This window comes from Rhodnius prolixus, unplaced genomic scaffold (assembly GCF_049639745.1).
Source record: "Rhodnius prolixus isolate KJV_2025 unplaced genomic scaffold, Rpr scaffold_5, whole genome shotgun sequence".
NCBI classification, from domain to species: Eukaryota; Metazoa; Arthropoda; class Insecta; order Hemiptera; family Reduviidae; genus Rhodnius; species Rhodnius prolixus.
Window position 1 is genome coordinate 42,797,756 of NW_027411624.1, and position 23,167 is coordinate 42,820,922.

General features: G+C 32.4%; 1 protein-coding gene across 3 annotated transcripts; it reads right to left on the reverse strand.

Moving 5' to 3' along the window:
- Positions 1 to 521: 521 nt before the first annotated feature.
- On the reverse strand, positions 522 to 23,107 carry LOC141458915 (uncharacterized). 3 transcript variants are annotated; one of them, XM_074137491.1, is made up of 15 exons: positions 18,653 to 23,107; positions 17,381 to 17,486; positions 17,086 to 17,289; positions 14,784 to 15,004; positions 14,309 to 14,478; positions 11,264 to 11,464; positions 11,014 to 11,178; positions 9,847 to 9,985; positions 7,839 to 8,017; positions 7,429 to 7,494; positions 4,825 to 5,221; positions 4,221 to 4,403; positions 3,898 to 4,071; positions 3,222 to 3,436; positions 522 to 2,679 (listed from the first exon to the last, which is right to left on the reverse strand). In XM_074137491.1, the coding sequence occupies exons 1-15, from the start codon at positions 18,759 to 18,761 to the stop codon at positions 556 to 558; spliced, it is 4,653 nt and encodes a 1,550-aa protein (XP_073993592.1). In that variant the 5' UTR covers positions 18,762 to 23,107; the 3' UTR covers positions 522 to 555. The 3 variants fall into 3 exon arrangements, with proteins under 3 accessions (XP_073993592.1, XP_073993593.1, XP_073993594.1); XM_074137492.1 differs by lacking the exons at positions 14,309 to 14,478; positions 14,784 to 15,004; positions 17,381 to 17,486; positions 18,653 to 23,107 and having other exon boundaries at positions 17,086 to 17,224; XM_074137493.1 differs by lacking the exons at positions 14,309 to 14,478; positions 17,086 to 17,289; positions 17,381 to 17,486; positions 18,653 to 23,107 and having other exon boundaries at positions 14,784 to 14,913.
- Positions 23,108 to 23,167: the final 60 nt, after the last annotated feature.

Here is a 23,167-nt window from a genome sequence, read left to right on the forward strand (position 1 = left end):
AGATGGTGAAATCGCTTCTACATCGACAACGGACTGTATAGGGCATAGATTGTGTTCGATCTTCGAATTTGTTTCCTTGATTTCATCCTAAATATATAAATAAAAAATATAACCCGTTACGTAAACGTATTCACGTACAACACACGGCCGTGTCCATGACACAGCCACACGTTTTTTTTGAAGAATTTCCAATAAACTTTTGTTTGATTGACATGAGATTATAAAGTTTAAAGAAACTTGAAGCAACTATTTTCGCGAATATCTAAAATAATTGAAGAAGAATCCATTCACTAAAGTATACTGTCAATTCTCTTCGTTAAGTTAGCGTCAGATCCCAATGAAGGGACGTAAACAAAATATAAAATTCTAAGTTTTCTGCTAGTTTTCAGTATTTATTCATAAACCATTTTTACAAATTTTTGAACTCAGATGACCCCAATACTAATATTTCTACAGAATATTTCTTAAAAAAAAAAAAAAAATTATATTTGCGCGTATTTATTTCTGGTCATTAAGCTAGATTTAAAAAAACGAAACAATAATACATTTTATTTATCAAAAGTATTGTTTTTTAACATCATAGCGATCGTCATCTGAAGAGCAACCTTCAATGCCGCCGCCTACAATAAGAGGATGTTTTATTGGAGGCAAATCAAAAAAATATTCATAATTTATAGGTCGATTACTTTTCAAAGTGAACATGTGAGTATAACGGTCAAATTCATAATTTTTGGTACGTTTAAACTTTTTACTCGTATCAGAAGTCAGATTCAATTCTGAAGTTGTCTCAAGAAAACTCCCTTTAGATAGCATTGATTTTGATCTTTCCACTTCACTTGTACTATCTGATTCCTCCTCCGATTCACTTTCTAATGACTCTTCTTTGTTAAAAACTACTTCATTTATACCCATTTTTCTTTTTAATGAATCTCGTAATTCGTCTAATAATTTATTACCACCTAACCTAACTAGCAATTTATTGTACTCTTCACGACCGTTTCCTTCACTGAATAAAGCTTCCGCAATTTTACTTTTTAGAATTTCAGCTTTTCGCTTAATCTCTTCTCTGTTTTTTTCAGTCTCGTGTACCACAAGTAATGGTTTATGTTCATTATTTTCCGAATTTTCTATAGACCAAATACTTTCTTCAGATCCATTTTCTATATCTGGCGCATTTGTTTCCGAACATACAACGCTCAAATTTGTGAATCCAATGCTTGTCTCATCAGATCTACTGGTCAGTGTGTCTGTAATTGGTGAAGATGTTGACGATCCTCTTATTAACTCACTTTCTTCGTCCGTAGCTGAATAATTTAGTTCATAGTTTGAATTGTCTGCATCAGTTTCCACTAGCGTTGTAAAAGTGGTATTTGAACTAGCCGAAGAAATTTCTTCCTCTGTTTCTGTGTAACTAGAGTTACTTTTCTTAGTAACATCTGTATTAGTGGAACTGTCACTCCAGCCGCCCCAATCGTCCGAGGAATCCGAATCGATGTGGAAAAAGTTATTGTAACCAAAAGTATTACTATTTTCAGAGCTATCATCAGAGATTTCTGAATCGCTGGGCGTATCTTGCAAAGGAGGGCTTTCTGACTTCTTTTTCCTCTCATGTGAGCCGTGTTTTAATTTGTTGTTTATAAATTTTTTTATAAATTCATTTTCTAATCTGGATTTTATAAAATCGAATCGTTTTTTATGTAGTAATCCGCTTTTTTTAACTAAATTATTGAAGATACATATCAATTTCTTACTCTTTTTCAAATAAGCCATACAGGGATAATTTCTATAATTCTCTTCATTACCCAGCAATATGTTAAGAAATGATTGAAAATGTACAGCATCAGGTGCTAATACATTTTTGTTAAAACACTCTCTAATTTTCTCACTTAAATCCTCTATCTCAGATTTTACCTCATCTTCTGAAGGCAATGCTTTACTAATCGGCTCTAGGCATTCATGTTCCGGAGGACATACTTTCAGTGCTTCCGACTCCACATACTCCTTCTCCTCTTCGCTTTCTTGAACTTCGGAGCCACTTTCCTCATCCTTACAGGCCATGAAGTCTGCAAATGCTTCCTCATAGGCAGCATTCTCTTCTTCATCATCTATAACCTCATCATCATCGTCGTCGACAAATCTTAAATCATCCAAAAGCTGATTTTCTTCTCCGCTTAAGTAAACATCCGAAAAACACCCACCAACATTTGAAGATAATTCATCATCACTTTTTTTCTCGTACATTTTAAAACGTAGACGATCTTTACAATAGCCTGGTATTTCTCCTTCCGCTTCGGAAACTGAACGGGCTACTGCTGTCGCTTTATTTTCACCGATCTCCTGGACATTTTCCTCTTCATCGTTATTGTTATTATCATTGCGGCCGTCTTCGTCGTTATCATCGTAGTAGTCGTCATCGACAATGTCATAGAAATGCTCACTCTCATCTTCGTCAGTGCTAACATCATCTCCGTACAAGCAGGGATCTTCATCCTCCTCTTCTTCATCTACTCGTTCGCCCTCATAAGTGTCTCTGTCATCTTTTTCTTCTTCCTCTTTTTCATCATCTACATCTTCCGCTCCTTCTTCCACCAAGTCTTCATCAACAAGATCACCGTGCACTTTGTCCAAATAGATAACTATCAGTTCACTCAATATATCACAAAAGTCCAAAAAGGTAATCTAGAAAAAAAAAACAAAAAAAAAACCTGGCATGAACATAAACACGACTTTTCCTTACAACTATTCTCAAGGTTCCTAACTTCTTGAAACATATTTACTTCTAACTTTATACACTGTAAAACCGCCCATTGCTCTCAAATAGCACTTTAGAGAGAATTTTTTTTAGGGAAAAATAATCGAAACAAAAGTAGAATGTATGAATGTACTCTACTTTCGAAGTTCGTGGGTGGGAGGAATTAGGACCAATCGTGAGAAATTCTTAAAAATATTAAAAAAATAAATCTCTCAGTGATATGTTACTTCCGGCAGTGGAAATTCCATTCGCTAAATTACTTCGAGTCTTCAAGAAATGTCTTCAAGAGCGATCGCAAACGGAATATAATGTTTAAGCTTAAGTGTTCACTTACAAGAGCGTACATGCAGAACAGATACAAAAAAAAAAAACAAAGCTACATGCCCTGTAAAAATTTGTAACCACTCTAATGATATGTTACAAGACACCAACTCTTGCCCTTTAGGAATTGCGCAGTGCATATAATTACCTCGTAATCATCTCTAATAGTTCCTTCCAGAGTAACAACATTTGGTAACACTTCCAGCAATACTTGGACAAATATATTGAAACCCAATAGTCCTAGAAGACTAAGATCTGAACCTTCGATTATTACAGAAGTCTTCTTTTCATACACTAAATCAAAGTATGTATCATGTATAGGTAAATAATCCAAAGAACCGTTTGGGTGAATAACATTTAAACCTGGAAAAGAACATTATTGTTTAATAGATTATCAAATCCAGTAAGTCTAGCGTAGTTTTAGAAAAGCATTAAGATTTTTTGTTAAAATGACGTATTGTTTGTTCATTACTCCCGTAATGTGAATAAGTTTTATAACTAATAATTTGTTAAGGTAATTCAGTTTTAATTAATTTGATCTGAGAAACAGGTGACGGTAAGATGTTTTCTGTATGATAAAATTATATAATGTTAATTTGGTATTTAATTTTTAAACCTTAAAATTAAATCAAAGAAAGTCGTGTGCCAATGTCCAGACCAGATTTTGCCTAAATAGTTTTTAGTGATTATTTTTGCTATAGGAGAAATTTATATTTTTTAAAGCACATAATAGTTATCTTTAAATTCAGTTAATGCCCAATCATATTTAACGTGAATGAGTTATACGTTTACGTGATAACTTTAGAAGTTTTTAAATCTCTTACCTTTCGCTAGTTTTCTGATAAATTTCGAGGGTCGAGGTAATATGTCTCGAAAAGAATTTTCCACTGGTTTAATCACTTTTAAAAGTCTGCGAATAGTAAATGGTTTCTTGATTGAATTGAACAAAGAAAACAATGCTTTTAGAGGGACATATCTGAATAACATTAGGATGTTGCCTAAAGAAACAAAATATGAAATGGTTTTCTTTTATTAACTCATGGAAATGCAATAATATTCTGTATAAATAAACTAGGCGTATCTAGAACGGAAGGATATTGAAACATTGTGACTAAGAGAAACTATTGGTTACTCCTCAAATAATTACCACAATATCCATGTGCTACCGGAACCAATACATCTTCAATAAATCTGTCAAATGCTGACGCTATTATTCCAGGAATATTGGGATTGGAAAATTTCTGTTTAGCAAACACTTCCCAAGAGAGAATTAATAAGTAATGTATCATTTCGTACATAGGGATCTGATCGAACGGTTTATCGCCAAGTCCTGAACAAAAAAAAAAAAAAAAAATTCAGTATTTTAAGTAGTAAAAAAAATGTAATCTTTAGATTAATGAAATATCAGTTTGATGGCAAAATAAAATTTACTAACATTTCAGCACCATCCTCTACATACCACGCTCTTCAGCAAGTATACTGGGCAGAGACAAGACAAATTTTAAAGAATTTAAAGCCACGATGGTAATGGCCACATTGTGAAAATGAATGATGGACGTAACGATTTCCTTAGGCAATGGCAAAGAATTTTATTGAAAGAATAAGACAGGTAAAAGAGGAATTTTTCTTAAATGAGAAGATTTGCTTGTTTAATAATAGATTGAAGGAATGGATTAGAATGGCTAAAATCCATACAACACGAAGATGGTAGCGAAAGTAGAAAAAACAGATTACGTTTTTTTACTTCTTACCGACTTCTTTGTCGAAATCAACTAGAGATTTCTTGGTCAGAAACAGGCCACCATCTCTCAACATCTTCCATAAACAAATTCTCATCATTGCCGGATTAAATTGAAATTGTTTTGAACTTCCACCAGTAGCATATTTGTAATAGATAAAATTTAATTCTGGTCCACGTTTTATTATCACTTTTTGCAACCATTCTCTTTCTAAACAGTATATAGATTGTCTCTTTCCTGTGGATACCCACGTGGAAAAGTCAGTACCATCTGGATAGATATCTGGACAAACATCTGGTACAAATATTTTGTAAATATGTGAATCAAAGTCCATAGAGTATGCAGGCGCATTTATGGCAACACATTCAGGTAAATAACCTTCAGCTTTTATTAATTCATCACCTGATGTCTAAAAAAAAAACAAAAAAAATTATTTATAGATTAATGGAATCTCTTCAGAGAAACTATAGGTTTCATAAAGTCACCAAATTTCTTACATATACTCGATTCTAAGTGATGTAGGCGGAGCAGAGGGCGTGAAGAAAAAGATAGTTACGGCAGAATTATAAAGAACTTCGTGGTCAGGGACAAAAACCCATGTTTACAGAACACTAGTAAAAGTGCTGTCATTACTTACAGTAATGGAACATAATTGTACGAGGGTCGTTTGAAAAGTCCAAGCAAAAATAAAAACTACTTAATTTTTTATCCACAGGAAAGAGACAATCTATATACTGTTTAGAAAGAGAATGGTTGCAAAAAGTGATAATAAAACGTGGACCAGAATTAAATTTTATCTATTACAAATATGCTACTGGTGGAAGTTCAAAACAATTTCAATTTAATCCGGCAATGATGAGAATTTGTTTATGGAAGATGTTGAGAGATGGTGGCCTTTTTTATTTTTCAACATAGTCTCCTTTTAGGCTTATACACTTCGTCCAACGCTGCTCTTGTTTGTTGATCCTTTCCGAATAATAGGATTTGTCCAAGTCTGAAAAATAGCCATTCGTTTCTGCAATCACCTCCTCGTTTGAATAAAATCTTTTTCCCACCAGCCATTTCTTCATATTGGGGAACAAATAGTAGTCCGAGGGAGCCAAGTCTGGAGAATAGGGGGGATGTGAAACGAGTTGGAACCCTATTTCCATTAATTTTGCGACCACAACTGCTGAGGTGTGAGCTGGTGCGTTTGATGGAAAAGGACTTTTTTGTGGGCCAATCGTGGGCGTTTTTCTTGCAGCTTGGTTTTCAAACGGTCCAATAACGATGAATAATATGCACCTGTAATAGTTTTACCCTTTTCCAGATAGTCGATGAGGATTATTCCTTGCGAATCCCAAAAGACAGTCGCCATAATCTTTCCGGCCGAAGGAACGGTCTTCGCCTTTTTTGGCGCAGATTCCCCCTTGGTAACCCATTGTTTAGATTGTTCTTTGGTCTCAGGAGTGTAGTGATGTATCCATGTTTCATCCACAGTGACGAAACGACGCTTAAAGTCCTGCGGATTCTTCTGGAACAGCTGCAAACCGTCCTTGCAAACACTTCACACGATTTCGTTTTTGGTCAAGCGTGAGCAATCGCGGCACCCATCTTGCGGATAGCTTTGTCATTTCCAAATGTTGATGCATATATTATGTACCCGTTCATTCGAGATGCCCACAGCACTAGCAATCTCACGCACCTTCACTCTTCTGTCATCCATCACCATATCATGGATTTTATCAATGATTTCTGGAGTAGTAACCTCAACAGGGCGTCCAGAACGTTCAGCGTCACTTGTGCCCATATGGCCACTCCGAAAATTTTGAAACCACTTATAAACTGTTCTAATCGAAGGTACAGAGTCACCATAATGTTTATCAAGCTTCTCTTTAGTCTCCTGAGGCGTTTTGCCTTTCATAAAGTAGTGTTTAATCAACACACGAAATTCTTTTTCGTCCATTTTTTGAAAATCACTCGATTTCCTCGATTCAAACGAATGCCAAACATAAAGAAATAGACCGATCTAGCTGAAACTTGGTGTGTGTTCTTCCAAGAGATGCTACTAACTAAACATAACCTCGATACGAGCCAGTGGTGCTATCTCTCTGACTTTGCACGGACTTTTCAAGCGACCCTCGTAACTTTAAACAGGTTTGGGCGGAAAGTGCTCAAAGATTATGGAGCCGATTTGTGAGAAATAGTGGGAAATAAAGAGAATTTACAGCCTGTTAATGTTGCAATTTATCTTTATAAAGTATCATGAATTGAAACATGACCAAGTCTGCAGGATGCTGGAAGAATAGAGATAGTAAGACATTTTTAGAATTTTTCGACAACCCGCTATCAGAAGTCCGTTCCAAAACAAGGTAGCTGGGCATTGTAATTATTGCTAATAAGCAAATAGGGAGGAATCAGCGCCCGTTTAGCCACCAATTGAGCTCAGCAGTTTATCCTGGAATAGCTGGCCAAGCGTCTCGGGCAATCAGAAGTAGAAGAAATTAATTGATTAAACATCACAATACCTATTGTTGTCATAACTTCCCCTTAAGAGGGTATTAGGCAATAATCCCATCTTTAAACCGCAACAATAACAATGAATATATTAATAACTTGGAAGAAAGAAATACTTGCTTTGTTGGTTGTATCAGGCTCATTGTTTTTCAAGGCAATTTCCTTACTTCCTTCTTCGTTTTCATCCTTCATGTATGAATATAGGATTAAATAAAAAAAAAAGTAACATTAAACACTTGTACATAATGTATAATAATTATTAAATAAATTAGTATGGTTTCTTCAGGATTAAAACAATATTAACAAATGAATAAACTTAAATACAACTTGTTCTTTAACTATGCGAGATATTTCGTATTACTATAGTAAGTAGAAGTAGAATATGCAAAATTAAGAGATAGAATAAGAGAATTTTCGTTTACAAAAACTTTTGTGTGGAGGGGCCTTCACTTTCCATACTTCTCTCCATACTTTAAAAGAAATGCTTATAAAAAAAAAAATATCTAGAAATTATTATAAACTTTACTTACCTGTGATTGATCTTCAAATATAGGCTCCTTTGTATCAACGATATTATCATGATGGAAAAGCTTATTTTTCATTACTTTTTTACCATTTGTGCACAGAATCTCACCGTAACCATGTTTTTGCCCCTTTTTCCAATTGGCAATCACTTTCACTCCAGAAGACAGATATAAAGTTCCTTTACCTTAAATTTAAATAAAAAAAAAATAAATTAATAATTGGGAAATTATATTTACTGACTGGGAAGAAGAACTAACAATGTCAGAGCTGCACTGGGCAAAACTCCACTCCACTCAGAGGGAGGAGGTTGTCAATAGTTATCATTCCTTTTTGGAAGTTAAACAATTTTTAAGAAAATGTGATACAACGCACTTTCTTTGAGAATAACTTAATTTCTTAAATTGAGAAATTTGTTTGCTCATACGTGTTTCGGATCAGGACAACTCAAAAATGGATGTAACTTTATATTTTTGATTCTTCTCTTAGGTGTTTATATAATATTTTTAAATTTTAAGGGAAAGTGACGGTGGAAAATAAAGTGTTATTTAAGCGAATGATACATCGTTATAAGTTCTATATCTACGTTTCTAATGTTAATCTTCATAACGATCTCAACACAATTCGTACAACAACAACCGGCACGCAAATAATTAACAACAAAGTTTCTACGGGCGAAAGTACCTTAAATAGACGCTAACTGATCTTGGTAGAGTATAAAAGGGTAAATCTTTACAATAGCTCCCCAGAGGCGTGGCCTAATTCGAAGTGATTCTGATTCGCTGTTACTATAGAACCCGCCAAATTCAAATGTAAATATAAAAATATTTCTTTATTTTATATTTACATTTAAATCTGGCGGGTTATATGGTAACAGCGAATTAGAATCACTTCGAATTATTAATTCAAGATTGAAAATTTTATTTAAAAAAAAATTTCGTGGGGGCTGTGCCCCCACACCCCCCTTTTTGTGGGGGCTTTGCCCCCACGCCCCCTGATCTATTTTTTGTTTTTATGGGGGGCTTCGCCCCCCAAACCCCCCTCACTGCCCCACTAATCCACTAACACAACTCTAATTTGTAATTCAGACACATGAAAAAGAAAAGAAAAGAAGCCTACCTTATTCAATGCAATCCCTATCCTTCTGTTTCTACACTTTATTCACTCCCTTAAATAATGCTCTCATTTGATCGCCCATGGAAAAATGACTCCTTTTCATACTTATCTCACTTCCACACTTCGGACCTACATATCTATTACTAATTAAACCAACACTTATTCAAAATGATAAAACTTTCATCTCTTTATCCTCCCTCAGACTACATTCATGCTTTAAATTAAAGAAAAACTGTAAATTCAAAACGCTCATCTTTTATGAAGTTTCAAAAAAAAGGAACCTAAAGTTACACACTGGCACTAGCGGGAACTGATAATACGTTGAAAAAGAAGCAGTTACTATGCAGTAAGTGTACTGCGCATGCGCGCTCAACATAAATAGCTAAGAAATTCAAAAAAATTATATACAGCACATTGGCGGGAAGTTGAGAAATTTAAAAAGAATATATTGAACATTGGCGGGAAGTAGTTTAAAAAGTCAACGGTAACTGTGCTGTACTGCGCATGCACCAAAAATAAACAGGCCACGCCTCTGGGGAGCTATTGTAAAGATCAACCAAAAATGGATGTAACTTTATATTTTTGATTCTTCTCTTAGGTGTTTATATAATATTTTTAAATTTTAAGGGAAAGTGACGGTGGAAAATAAAGTGTTATTTAAGCGAATGATACATCGTTATAAGTTCTATATCTACGTTTCTAATGTTAATCTTCATAACGATCTCAACACAATTCGTACAACAACAACCGGCACGCAAATAATTAACAACAAAGTTTCTACGGGCGAAAGTACCTGTAATAGACGCTAACTGATCTTGGTAGAGTATAAAAGAATTCAAAATCTAATTTATTAAATAAATTATTGACAGTCGTGAAAAAATAATAGTAAAAAGAACTAACCATGTCTTAGCCCATTCTTCCATTCTCCAGCATACGAGTTTTGAAATGGTGATATCAGCCATTCAGTCACTTTGAAAGCTTTCCAAATGTATGTTCCTGTACCATCCATTTTACCATTAACCCAATTTCCTTGATACATCTACAGTACACAAAAGAAAAATTTATTTACAGAAAATTGTAAATAAATCTACTTTTTCTTACTTCGCACAAAAAAAATATGACTATTATTTTTTGACAGTTTTATATCAAAATATAGTAGATAATGATCTTAATTCTTGTCTTCTTTTTCATTTACTTGGTAGGGAAGTTATTTACTAAATAGGGTTAATAAAAGTTTGGATTCCCTAGTATCCATCTCAGACCACTTACATCCACTTAGCATCATTATCTTCCAGGCAATTCTTCCGAACAAAACAAAATTTCTTTTCAAATATTAAACTTATTAGCAAAAAAAAACTTAGGTGTACTAATTCAGAAAGAAGAATAGAAAATAAACACAGACAACAATAAGAGCCAAAAATTCAGGAACGAGCATTACGAATTGGGTTAATACGACAAACACAGAAATAGAGGAAATGAATAATATTCTTATCACTGTGATAAAAGTAAATAAAAACCAGAAAAACTCAAGAAAATTCTACGAACGAAAACATGAAATGACTTAAACGATTGTGAACAGACGACTGAATGTACTTGACTGTTTTTATTTTTAATTTTTTTTACACCATTGAGGCATCAAGTTTTCCAAAGCTCTACCCAAAACATTTAGAAGGAAATTCACTATCATTAATTTTAAAAAGCACTTAATCTCCCTGAAGGATGTTGATAGAAACACAATAAAAAGAAAAAAGTGGAGCAGTATGTAATGAAGAATTTATTAGGCTGTGAGCAATGCTTGCTAATGGTACTGTAAACTTTAGAATATAATGTAAAGCTCATATAGCCACGAATAATTCTAGACTTCCTACAGTGTATCAGCCTAAAAATTGCCTGATTTGCCTCTCGTTGTAATGATGTGATACTTTACTGTCAAACAACTCTCAGGTTCTTATGTCTGAACCAATGATTTTCATAGGATTATAGTTCCAACATGCAATTAATGTACCAAGCAATTGGTAAGTCACCTATGTGAACATTTCACACGAAACCTTGAAATAATTCACTAACATCTCTATTTGGCCACATCATGGTGCCAAAACCATCTCTTCGTCCATCTTTCCAGTTCCCTATATAATAGCATCCTTTTTTATAACAACGGATTCCAAAGCCATTCATTAGTCCATTGTTCCAATTTCCTTCATACCAGTTACTTTTCCCGAAAACTGTAAGGCCCTAAAACCATTAATAGTATTTATAGTATTCTATAGAAAAAAAAAAGATGAACATACAATATTAAAATAAAAACTACGGTATGTACATGATTATGTTTTAAGCCATTTTTCCATTCACCAAAATGTGCTTTGTAAATATTAGTATCCTCATGGATTCTGCGATCTTTAAAAAATACAAAAGATCCATGACCATGCTTCAGGTTTTTTTTCAGCGTTCCTTGATAATAACTACCATCATCCCATGTCATCATGCCAAATCCATGGGCCATTCCATTCTTAAATTTTCCCTTAAAAAAATAAATTAAATAAATACATTGACAATCACAGGAATTAAGCTTAATGTAAGTTTTTATACAATTTAGTTCGGCAAATCTGTACACATTCATTAGTTCCGGAGCCAACCAGGCAAGGGGCACGTGAAATAACTAATCCCACATCGTAAATTAACAAAGTTTTTTTTTAAATTTTTGAACATAAGCCCACTGGTGAAAGATTTAGCGGAGTAAAAGCTGAGAAATCTGTACGCATGACAACTGGTGAAATTTTGAAGAACATTGCAAGTGAAAATTAAGAACGAATGGAAAATACTAAATATCTGAATGCGCTACGAAATTTCCATTGCTATGAAAATTCTTTCATAGGCAATAAGGTTTTTTACATTATCCAGAAATAATTTACTTTGAAAAGATAGAAATCTCATCGAAGACAAAAGTAGATGCTTTATAAAAATGTACTTCAGCCAGATTTTAAAGTAGTCAATTGAAGTCTTGGACACTTCAACAAAAAAGCTATCTCCAGTTGTCTAGCATGCGGCCCGCGAAGCAAATTATGGGAAGAATTTTGTTTTATGTTTTGACAATCCTGGACTAAACTAAAACTTATAAATCTTATAAAGGTTGCATTGAAAATCCTTTCCATATATGGAACAACATATTTATGTGAACAGACATTCTCGCTTATGAACATTAATAAAAACGATCATGTTTGAACGACGATCATTTGGAAATTATTTTAAAAACTGCTACTTCAAATATGTCTCCCGATTACGAAACACTTGAAGGCCGAAAAACGGAACATTAATCCTCAGTAAATTCACTTTACAATTAAAATTGAAAATAATTTATTTTTCAAAAATATTTTCTTTGATCCTACTCATTTTTATGGCCCGCGTATTCTTTTCTATCTGAATTTTGGCCCCCTAACTCTATTTGAGCTGGTGCACCCCTGGTCTAGAGGAAACTGAAAAACTGGTAGTCAGGGACAACCATTAAAGATGAGAGTAAAAGGGTTAACTACTTTCAGAAGTCGTTACTACTCTTTACATCGTTAAACTCTCTTTCTAAATAAACCTCAGGAGGGAAGGAGTATTTTTTTTCTCCTTGTCAGCCAAATTCCTAGTCGAAGAAAATGAGACCTAGAGTCATAAAAGTTGTTGATAAAAAAGGCTGTTTCATTTAAACGGAAATCTACTTCATTTTTATGGGCTTCATTTTTGGGCCAAATATTTATATCGTTAGTTTATAGTTTAAGAAGGCTGGTTCTACAAGGGTCAACGTTTAGAGAATGTCAATCAATATAAGTATCTAGGCGTGACGTTAACCTCGCGCCTCTCATTCGCACCTCACTTTAATTATAAGATTTCCTCTGCTAAAGCAGGCATCAATAAAGTTTGGTCGAGCTTTATTTCACAAGAGGAGGTCCCACTTAATGCTAAGTACCAAGTCTTTGAGGCTGCTTCACGGGCCGTTGTCTGTTACGGTTGCCAGGTTTGGGGTTATGAGCAATTCGACGCCCTGGAACAATTTCAGCGGTACTTTATTAAAAAGCTTTTTGCCCTGCCTCCATCTACGCCTAACTATATTCTACACATTGAAACAGCTTTAGACCCTTTATTTTTATTTACCCTACTACTTCATGTTAAGTACTGCCTTAAAGTAATAAATCTACCGGCATTCCGTTTGCCTCGAATTGTGGCTCTTGAGGTGATTGGGAGAGGTGTAGCATTCTTCGGTCGCTGGACGGCCCTTGCGCGGAGGTACTCTGCTGAGTTTGATGTTTCGCTGGAACACCAGGACCGTTGGCAAACACAGCTGTTAGATTTAGTTGCTAAAATCCGGAATGTTTGTCGAGAGGAGTCTATCAGAAGGGCCGGAAGTACAAAGCGTTTTCTGCTGTATAGAACACTAACTGATGTGAAGGCACACTTTGGGGCTTATTTCGGCAAAGATATTGCCACTAATCTGAAATTAGGGGACTTAAGGTGGCTATTTAAGCTAAGGGGAGAGTTGTTGAAGCTGAATAGCGTGCCATGGTTGGATTGTGAGGAGGACAAGAGCCTTTGTGCATTATGTACATCCGGGGTCCGCGAAGACCTCTTCCATTTCTTAGCCGAATGTCCATCACTGGGTGAGCTTCGCCTTCGGTATATGGGAGCCTCTATTGTTCCTAGCTACCAAATTGTTCGGCTGCTATCCTCATTGGAATTCCACCCACTTCTAAATTTCACTAAAGTGGCCTGGAGATCTAGGATTCAAGCTCTGAATGTAGACAGCTCCTTTATTCATAGTTGATACGCATTTTCCAAATTATAACATGATGCTTATTATTATTTTTTTCTAATTTTTTTAAATTTATTATTTTTATTATTATGATTTTATGTTATGTTATTATTATTATTTTTGTCATCACTTCTGTAACCTGCCCAAATAGAGAAGGAATTATTTAGTTTTTAATGTTTTATTACTGTATAGTTAATTTGTAATTATTTATTAGTTTTATTATTTTTATTCATCCTTATTTTCTCATATGACTTTAATAGATAATTTCGTATTCTGTTTCATTTACATCTTATTGCCACACTTTCTCACTCTCTCTCTCTTCTTTGTTTATCACCGTTTTTTTATTATTTTTGATTTTCATAATTGATGTACCAACTCCTGCAGACGGCTATACGCCATGCATTTCCTAATAATTTTTTGTATTTTACATTTAATTATAAATAAAGGTTTATTGATTGATAGTTTAAGAAGGCGTGAGACACCTTTTAGTATGCTACTAAAACTAAACACTAACGTTAAACTAACAATAAACTCCCAGTTTTATTCTTTGATAATAAAGATATTAGTATTTACTTTATAAGCTGAACCATTCTTGTATCTCAGCTGCCCAAAACCATTAATCATCATTTGGTCAAAATAACCTTCATATTTTGATCCGTTTAGAAAGCTGATTTTCAATGCTTTGGAGAAAAGCTTTAAAGATTCTGGCTTAATTTTCTTCATTAGAGGTCCCAGTTTTAATTCTGTACAAGACAAGAATTTGAATTAAGAAAATATTGTTGATATCTTGATAAAATCTTAACGTGGAATGAAAAATTCTTGCCGAGTCTGATTGGAAATGGAAAATACTTTTTTTTTTCTATTTAATAAATTATCAATTTTTAAAAAATCACCGGGGGGCACATCTTCCACTTTTTTTTTAGCATCTTAGCCTTTCGCTAACTCGTTGCTCTGCATTTTGCAGTCCAATAGTCTTAAAATATCTGTTGCCAAATATGGTTACAAATTCATTTAATATTAGATAAATCCAATACTTCCAAAAACATACCCCTCGCTCTCAAAGCAGCCAATAATTCATATAATGGATATTCGCTAATTCCTCTAATTTTCACCTTTTCTAATAGTTTCAATACTTTTTCTTTCTTTTTCCATTTTTCCAGCTTTCTTTTCTTTCTTGTACGTTTTTTGCGTTTCTTTGTTTTAAAACTTTTCAGAAAATGTTTTTTACCTTCAATCGGTTCATCCAGTTTCTTTGGTATTTTTGGATATCTGAAAATGTTTATATTTTTATTTTTTGAGAATGATTTTCATTAAAAAGTGCAAATTTGATTTAAATAACTCAGTGATTTGTAATGGTCTGCTCCATTTCTTGAGCTATCCGTCACAGTTTATTCAAACTTGACATTTCGTTTAGGTAACGGTAGTCTAGGAATTAATGAATTAGAAGTGTCTTCTTTTTTTTTTAAAAAAAAAAATATAATAAATTAGTTTCAGATAAATGTTTTCTTTATTCTTTTATTGGTGGCCCACAGTTAAGTGCTAAAACGTTTTATGGAACGTTAAAATTTATTTGAGGCCAACTTAATCATAAAAAAAAAAGACATTACAAATTGTGTGTGGACAAGTTTGTAAGTATTGTTAGTCCATATTACCATTTGGAATTCGTATTTTCAAACCTTGTATTTACAAAAAGTCTATTTGCTTGCAAAAAAAGTGTTTGGATATTATATTTCCTTTTATGGAAGGAGAGGGGCACCACATTTCTAACATCACCAGTTAGAATGTGCCGCCCTACCGACCTCTGCAAGTTTGTGACTTATTTGTGTTTAATCGCAGAGAAGGGGTAAAGTGGTTCAAACCTACCATTAAGAAGCGCAACATTTGTTCCTAAACCCGGTACAACATCCCCGAACTGAGTCATTCTTGATTTTTTGAACTAGATTTCAGTGGTTTAAAAGAGAAAGTAATTGTAGTAGTGAGAGAGAAATAACTGATAAAAGGTAGATTTCAGAGTAAAGTAATATCCAATTCTTTCTATTTTATATTGTGTTCAAAGCTACCCTAGGCGCCACGGTTGCCGAGCGGTTAGAGGCAAGACCTGCAATGCTAATATGCATCGTGGTACTGGGTTCGATTCCCGGTCTAGAGGCCTTGGATTTTATTTAATAGTTAATAAAAGAAATTTACAGTAAAGTATGTTTGCTAGTCGCCTCCGTCCACGACACCTAGTAAATGGTAGTTGGACGTTAAGCCCCGCCTGAAAAAATTGGCTATTACTTTACTTCAAAGCTACCCCACCAGTGGAGCAGATATTAACATTTGACACAAAATTTTTAAATTAAAAAAAAAAATATAGATATGTATGTAAAGTACAACAACTGTTTATTGATATAGATCTGTTAAGAAGACTTGAAAGTTATACAGAACAAAATAAAAAGGTTCAGTAATACAGATTCTGTGCGCACTCTGTAACAGAAAATGTAAATCTGTTCAAATGTGGCCCCCCTCTCCACTACATTAAAATGTACTTATGTTTATTAACAATTATAATTGTTAATAGCCTAACCCCTAAATATGACCTAGTCCCCCTAGGTCAAAAGTTTGGCAAGTAATCATAAATTACGACTGGAATTGGCAATAAATCTTCCTCCCTTTAGAATTAATGAATCAGCGACTAATCCAAATTATGTAGGTTTCTAGTTGGTATACGATGCCAGAAATGGCATTTAGTAAGAAATGCCTCTTAATACCCCTCTGCCCTACACATAAATAATTTTCGTTTATGCTGAATGTATTTAATAATTAATTATTCTGAGAAAACGGTAGTGGACCATTACTTTACTATCAAAGGAAACAAGAAAGGTTAATAGCCCTTCCTGATTTAAGCAAAAATTCCACGTTTATCATCACTTAATCACTTAATTGGAAGTATGAAGTAAGTATCGTAAGTATTTCTTGGATTTTCAGCTTTCGCACAAAGACTTGATAAAGACCATTATTACGGTTTTGGGTACTTTTCCGTTAGCCGGGCGCAAATGTCGCCAATTGTGAACCAAACGCGAGCCAAGTCAACGAAATAAAATTCGAAAACGTTCAACTATAAACAAATATTAATGAATTGTAAAGAAAACAGTTTTACCCAAAACTGTTTTTCGCTTGCGCCCGTTTAACGGAAAAGTACCCGGTTTTGTTTTCAAAATTTTCTATTAATTAATTTAAACATTTATCAAAAATTCAATGTATGCGAAAGTTGTGAGAGTATTTAAAACAAGATTTGTTTCATTTTTATACAATAGTTTAATAAACTATTAAAAATAGTTTTATACCAAATCCTCCTCGTAAGCACTTACAGCACTGAATTATTCGAGGAGCCAGCATCAGAATCAGAATGCTCAGAAACCTTACAATCCTCTATCTTAATCTTTTTAGATTTCAGATATTCAGCTAGATCTTTGTGTTCTTTTGATCCGCATTTACAAGTTGTACACGTGCATACTGCTGCAATATCAAAGGTTTTCCGTTCATCAGATGATGGCATATGTAGTTTTTTGCACCTGCAAAAAATAAATTACATAATTGTGCATTCGTTTAGCTGGTGATATAGCAACAATAAATAAAATGCGAGACTTTATTATTATACTTAACGACACTACTAAGTATCTGATGACCTCTGCCATGAAAGGATACGCAAAAACATCTACTATGCTGTACTCATTTTTATAAAGAGAGAATTTCCAATCTTGTAGCTTTCCTGAAAAATAATTTAAACTTAACGAAAATATCTTTCAACAGAATTCAAAAAGCTCGACAATACACTAATTCACTAAATTTACCTTATTTCCCAATAAATATTGAGCATATCTGTTGTTCATTTTATTAATAATTGCAAAATTTTGGTGAATTGCACTTTTTTTTATTTAAGTTTAATATGAATAAGTATTAGGGTTGCCAACTCTATAAAGTTCCATAAAATGACACCCTAAAAAAATTAGGTACATTCAGGGCCGTCGACAGGATTTTGGGGCCAGGGAATATATGTCATTCGTTTTCCCTTTTTTTTTAGAGACTCCGGCTCCGGGCCCCTGGCGTAAGTCCCCTCTCCCTCGTCTGTAATCTGGCCTGGGTACATTTATATCTTACGTACTTATTCATAAAAAGTTCATCCGTTACATCAATAACCTGTTGACCTATTCAGTTTAGTTAGAACAGAAAAAAACAACACGCCAAATGAAGAAGTCTCAGAAGTCAAAACTTAAATCAAAAATACAATAAAATAAATTAGATTTGTGTGAACAATATCTGAAAAAAAAGGACAAAAGGTGTCCTTCCCTAATTTAAGAAAAGACAAGGAAAACCAGGTGTTAAAAAAAGACTGTCCTTTCCAAGAAAAGGCAGTTGGCAACCCTAATAAGTCAAGACTTATTTGTAAAAACCCTTTTTCGAACTCAAGACACCTCAAAATAAAATTTCTGGCAAACTCCAAAACAAAAAGAGAAATACCCGAAGAAGTAGGAGTAAGTAAAAATCTATTGCAATAACTCAGTAGGTTTTTTTCTTACTCCAATTATAAAATTGTAAATGACAAATTTTTTCCTAACATTTCGTTTTCTTGAACAAACGATGATATTCTGAAGTTCAGTAAACTCAAAGCCCCCTCCTTTAACATTTAAAAAAATAATAGATTCTCGTATCAAGGAATGTCCATGGACGCATCTTCCTAATAACTCTTTAAAAAAAAAGCATTTAATCCTGGTGAAAACCAGAATCTTCAACGAGTTTTACAAAACTTTTTCTTTTAAAAGATGTTGGAAAATACAAAGCTCTTGTTTTTTTTTTCAGAAATTCCTCTCCAGCTTAAAGCTTCCTCTTTTAACAACTGTTAGCCTATTGTTTGTTTAAAATGAAGCTATATTTTACCTTCTTTTGCTTTTAGTTTGTTCGATCTTGTTAAACATATTCTGGTCGATGGTTCTGGAGAAAGCACACATGTGGCTTTAGTAGGCTTCTTATTTTTTGATTTACACATTTTTTACAAAGTACATTTGCACCTTCTTGTAATTTCAAAACTTAAAAAAAATGCCTTAAGTAGCTGTATGTAATGAAATATATATATATTCACACATGATATAATTCAGAACACGTTTTCTATAAAATTGCCATTGGTAAATGAATAAATATATTTTCTAGTTTGTTTTTTTTTAAATAAAACCGAAAAAATCTAATTCCACTATTATTGTTTTTGGAAGGGTTCCAAAAATTAGTTCAATAAAAGACCACTGTAGAGCGCTGCTTATGCACAATTTACAAAATTTGCTATTTTATTTGAAAAAAATACTATTTTGTATCATGAGTGCACACTGCAATAGGAGCTCCAAGAGATTTTTGAAAATTGAAAATAATTGCTAATCTTCTTAAAAAGTTAAGTAGAAGGGTTGATTAAACGCCAAAAGGTACACAAATCAGAGAGTACCCAACATTTCATTAATACTTCTAGTACCATATTTTTTTAGAATGTATTAGTTGTCACAGACCCTTATGCTGACCTTTTATCACCCATAAATATTTTTCTGTTAGATTAATAAAAGATGTATCTCATCATCATGGTTAGTATTAAAAGGCACTTCATTTTAATTCTATTCCAAATTATTCTCATGATTTATCTTTATTCTGAATAATCATTACATATATTCATTCACTACCACATTATAAAGAAAAAGGGAAAGTTGGAGTTGGTGTTTTATCGTTGTGATTTGAATTACGGAGTTAAAACTAAATTTCAGTCTTGAATTCGTCTTACGTGAGCACAAATTACATAGTTAATGACAAATAAATGATACTTGTAATTATAATTCATTCATTTTCTAACTAGTGTTTAGTTTTTCAGATAGTGTTTTGTTTTTTGTGATAGTGTTTTGTTTTTCAGATAGTGTTTTGTTTTTTGTGATAGTGTTTTGTTTTTTGTGATAGTGTTTTGTTTTTCAGATAGTGTTTTGTTTTTTGTGATAGTGTTTTGTTTTTTGTGATAGTGTTTTGTTTTTCAGATAGTGTTTTGTTTTTGTGATAGTGTTTTGTTTTTTGTGATAGTGTTTTGTTTTTTGTGATAGTGTTTTGTTTTTTGTGATAGTGTTTTGTTTTTCAGATAGTGTTTTGTTTTTCAGATAGTGTTTTGTTTTTTGTGATAGTGTTTTGTTTTTTGTGATAGTGTTTTGTTTTTTGTGATAGTGTTTTGTTTTTGTGATAGTGTTTTGTTTTTTGTGATAGTGTTTTGTTTTTTGTGATAGTGTTTTGTTTTTCAGATAGTGTTTTGTTTTTTGTGATAGTGTTTTGTTTTTTGTGATAGTGTTTTGTTTTTCAGATAGTGTTTTGTTTTTTGTGATAGTGTTTTGTTTTTGTGATAGTGTTTTGTTTTTTGTGATAGTGTTTTGTTTTTTGTGATAGTGTTTTGTTTTTCAGATAGTGTTTTGTTTTTTGTGATAGTGTTTTGTTTTTTGTGATAGTGTTTTGTTTTTCAGATAGTGTTTTGTTTTTGTGATAGTGTTTTGTTTTTTGTGATAGTGTTTTGTTTTTTGTGATAGTGTTTTGTTTTTCAGATAGTGTTTTGTTTTTTGTGATAGTGTTTTGTTTTTTGTGATAGTGTTTTGTTTTTCAGATAGTGTTTTGTTTTTTGTGATAGTGTTTTGTTTTTTGTGATAGTGTTTTGTTTTTCAGATAGTGTTTTGTTTTTGTGATAGTGTTTTGTTTTTTGTGATAGTGTTTTGTTTTTTGTGATAGTGTTTTGTTTTTTGTGATAGTGTTTTGTTTTTTGTGATAGTGTTTTGTTTTTCAGATAGTGTTTTGTTTTTTGTGATAGTGTTTTGTTTTTTGTGATAGTGTTTTGTTTTTTGTGATAGTGTTTTGTTTTTTGTGATAGTGTTTTGTTTTTCAGATAGTGTTTTGTTTTTTGTGATAGTGTTTTGTTTTTTGTGATAGTGTTTTGTTTTTCAGATAGTGTTTTGTTTTTGTGATAGTGTTTTGTTTTTTGTGATAGTGTTTTGTTTTTTGTGATAGTGTTTTGTTTTTTGTGATAGTGTTTTGTTTTTTGTTATAGTGTTTTGTTTTTTGTGATAGTGTTTTGTTTTTTGTGATAGTGTTTTGTTTTTCAGATAGTGTTTTGTTTTTTGTGATAGTGTTTTGTTTTTTGAGATAGTGTTTTGTTTTTCAGATAGTGTTTTGTTTTTGTGATAGTGTTTTGTTTTTTGTGATAGTGTTTTGTTTTTTGTGATAGTGTTTTGTTTTTTGTAATAGTGTTTTGTTTTTTGTGATAGTGTTTTGTTTTTTGTGATAGTGTTTTGTTTTTTGTGATAGTGTTTTGTTTTTTGTGATAGTGTTTTGTTTTTCAGATAGTGTTTTGTTTTTTGTGATAGTGTTTTGTTTTTTGTGATAGTGTTTTGTTTTTTGTGATAGTGTTTTGTTTTTCAGATAGTGTTTTGTTTTTTGTGATAGTGTTTTGTTTTTTGTGATAGTGTTTTGTTTTTCAGATAGTGTTTTGTTTTTTGTGATAGTGTTTTGTTTTTCAGATGGTGTTTTGTTTCTGTGGTAGTGTTTTGTTTTTCAAATAGTGTTTTGTTTTTTGTGATAGTGTTTTGTTTTTCAGATGGTGTTTTGTTTCTGTGGTAGTGTTTTGTTTTTCAGATAGTGTTTTGTCTTTGTAATAGTGTTTTGTTTTTTGTGATAGTGTTTTGTTTTTCAGATAGTGTTTTTTTTTTGTGATAGTGTTTTGTTTCTGTGGTAGTGTTTTGTTTTTTGTGATAGTGTTTTGTTTTTTGTGGTAGTGTTTTGTTTTTCAGATAGTGTTTTGTCTTTGTAATAGTGTTTTGTTTTTTGTGGAAGTGTTTTGTTTTTCAGATAGTGTTTTGTCTTTGTAATAGTGTTTTTTTTTGTGATAGTGTTTTGTTTTTTGTGATAGTGTTTTGTTTTTTGTGATAGTGTTTTGTTTTTCAGATAGTGTTTTGTTTTTTGTGATAGTGTTTTGTTTTTTGTGATAGTGTTTTGTTTTTTGTGGTAGTGTTTTGTTTTTTGTGATAGTGTTTTGTTTTTTGTGATAGTGTTTTGTTTTTCAGATAGTGTTTTGTTTTTGTGATAGTGTTTTGTTTTTTGTGATAGTGTTTTGTTTTTCAGATAGTGTTTTGTTTTTTGTGATAGTGTTTTGTTTTTTGTGATAGTGTTTTGTTTTTTGTGATAGTGTTTTGTTTTTCAGATAGTGTTTTGTTTTTTGTGATAGTGTTTTGTTTTTTGTGATAGTGTTTTGTTTTTTGTGATAGTGTTTTGTTTTTCAGATAGTGTTTTGTTTTTTGTGATAGTGTTTTGTTTTTTGTGATAGTGTTTTGTTTTTCAGATAGTGTTTTGTTTTTTGTGATAGTGTTTTGTTTTTTGTGATAGTGTTTTGTTTTTTGTGATAGTGTTTTGTTTTTCAGATAGTGTTTTGTTTTTTGTGATAGTGTTTTGTTTTTTGTGATAGTGTTTTGTTTTTTGTGATAGTGTTTTGTTTTTCAGATAGTGTTTTGTTTTTTGTGATAGTGTTTTGTTTTTTGTGATAGTGTTTTGTTTTTCAGATAGTGTTTTGTTTTTTGTGATAGTGTTTTGTTTTTTGTGATAGTGTTTTGTTTTTTGTGATAGTGTTTTGTTTTTCAGATAGTGTTTTGTTTTTTGTGATAGTGTTTTGTTTTTTGTGATAGTGTTTTGTTTTTCAGATAGTGTTTTGTTTTTTGTGATAGTGTTTTGTTTTTCAGATGGTGTTTTGTTTCTGTGGTAGTGTTTTGTTTTTCAAATAGTGTTTTGTTTTTCAGATAGTGTTTTGTCTTTGTAATAGTGTTTTGTTTTTTGTGATAGTGTTTTGTTTTTCAGATATTTTGTTTTTTGTGATAGTGTTTTGTTTTTCAGATAGTGTTTTGTTTTTCAGATGGTGTTTTGTTTCTGTGGTAGTGTTTTGTGTTTGTAATAGTGTTTTGTTATTCAGATAGTTTTTTGATTTTCGCTAAGTGATTAAAAGTAAATACAAAATAAAATGCGAGAATTTATTATATACTAAACGACACTATTAACGACCGTTGTCATGAAAGGATACGCAAAAACGTCTATGCTGTATTCATCTCTAAAGAGGAAGAGAGAACATCCATTCTTGGGACTTTCTTTAAAAATAATTAATTTAAGGAAGTGTTTAATAGAACAAAATTAGCTTTACATAACTTAAAAGCTCACCGATACACAGATTCATTGATACTCGTACTATCCTATTTCACTACCAAGACTGAGCATATCTGTTGTTATAATTTCAAATAAAATTGCAAATTGCGAGTTAAAAGTTAATTAAATCCTAATTAGACTTTATATTTGAATCCTTTCATATAACAGTATTTTGAAATGTCTAGATTTTCAGCCCTATTTGAAATTATT

Excerpts from the sequence above, each read along its gene's own strand:
- LOC141458915 (XM_074137491.1), bottom strand. The coding sequence starts at position 18,761 with ATGTGTAAATCAAAAAATAAGAAGCCTACTAAAGCCACATGTGTGCTT. Across the intron at positions 17,290-17,380 it reads ATCAGATACTTAGTAGTGTC|GTGCAAAAAACTACATATGC; the intron begins GTTAAGTATAAT and ends TATTTTTTGCAG. Across the intron at positions 14,479-14,783 it reads GGCTGCTTTGAGAGCGAGGG|AATTAAAACTGGGACCTCTA; the intron begins GTATGTTTTTGG and ends TGTCTTGTACAG.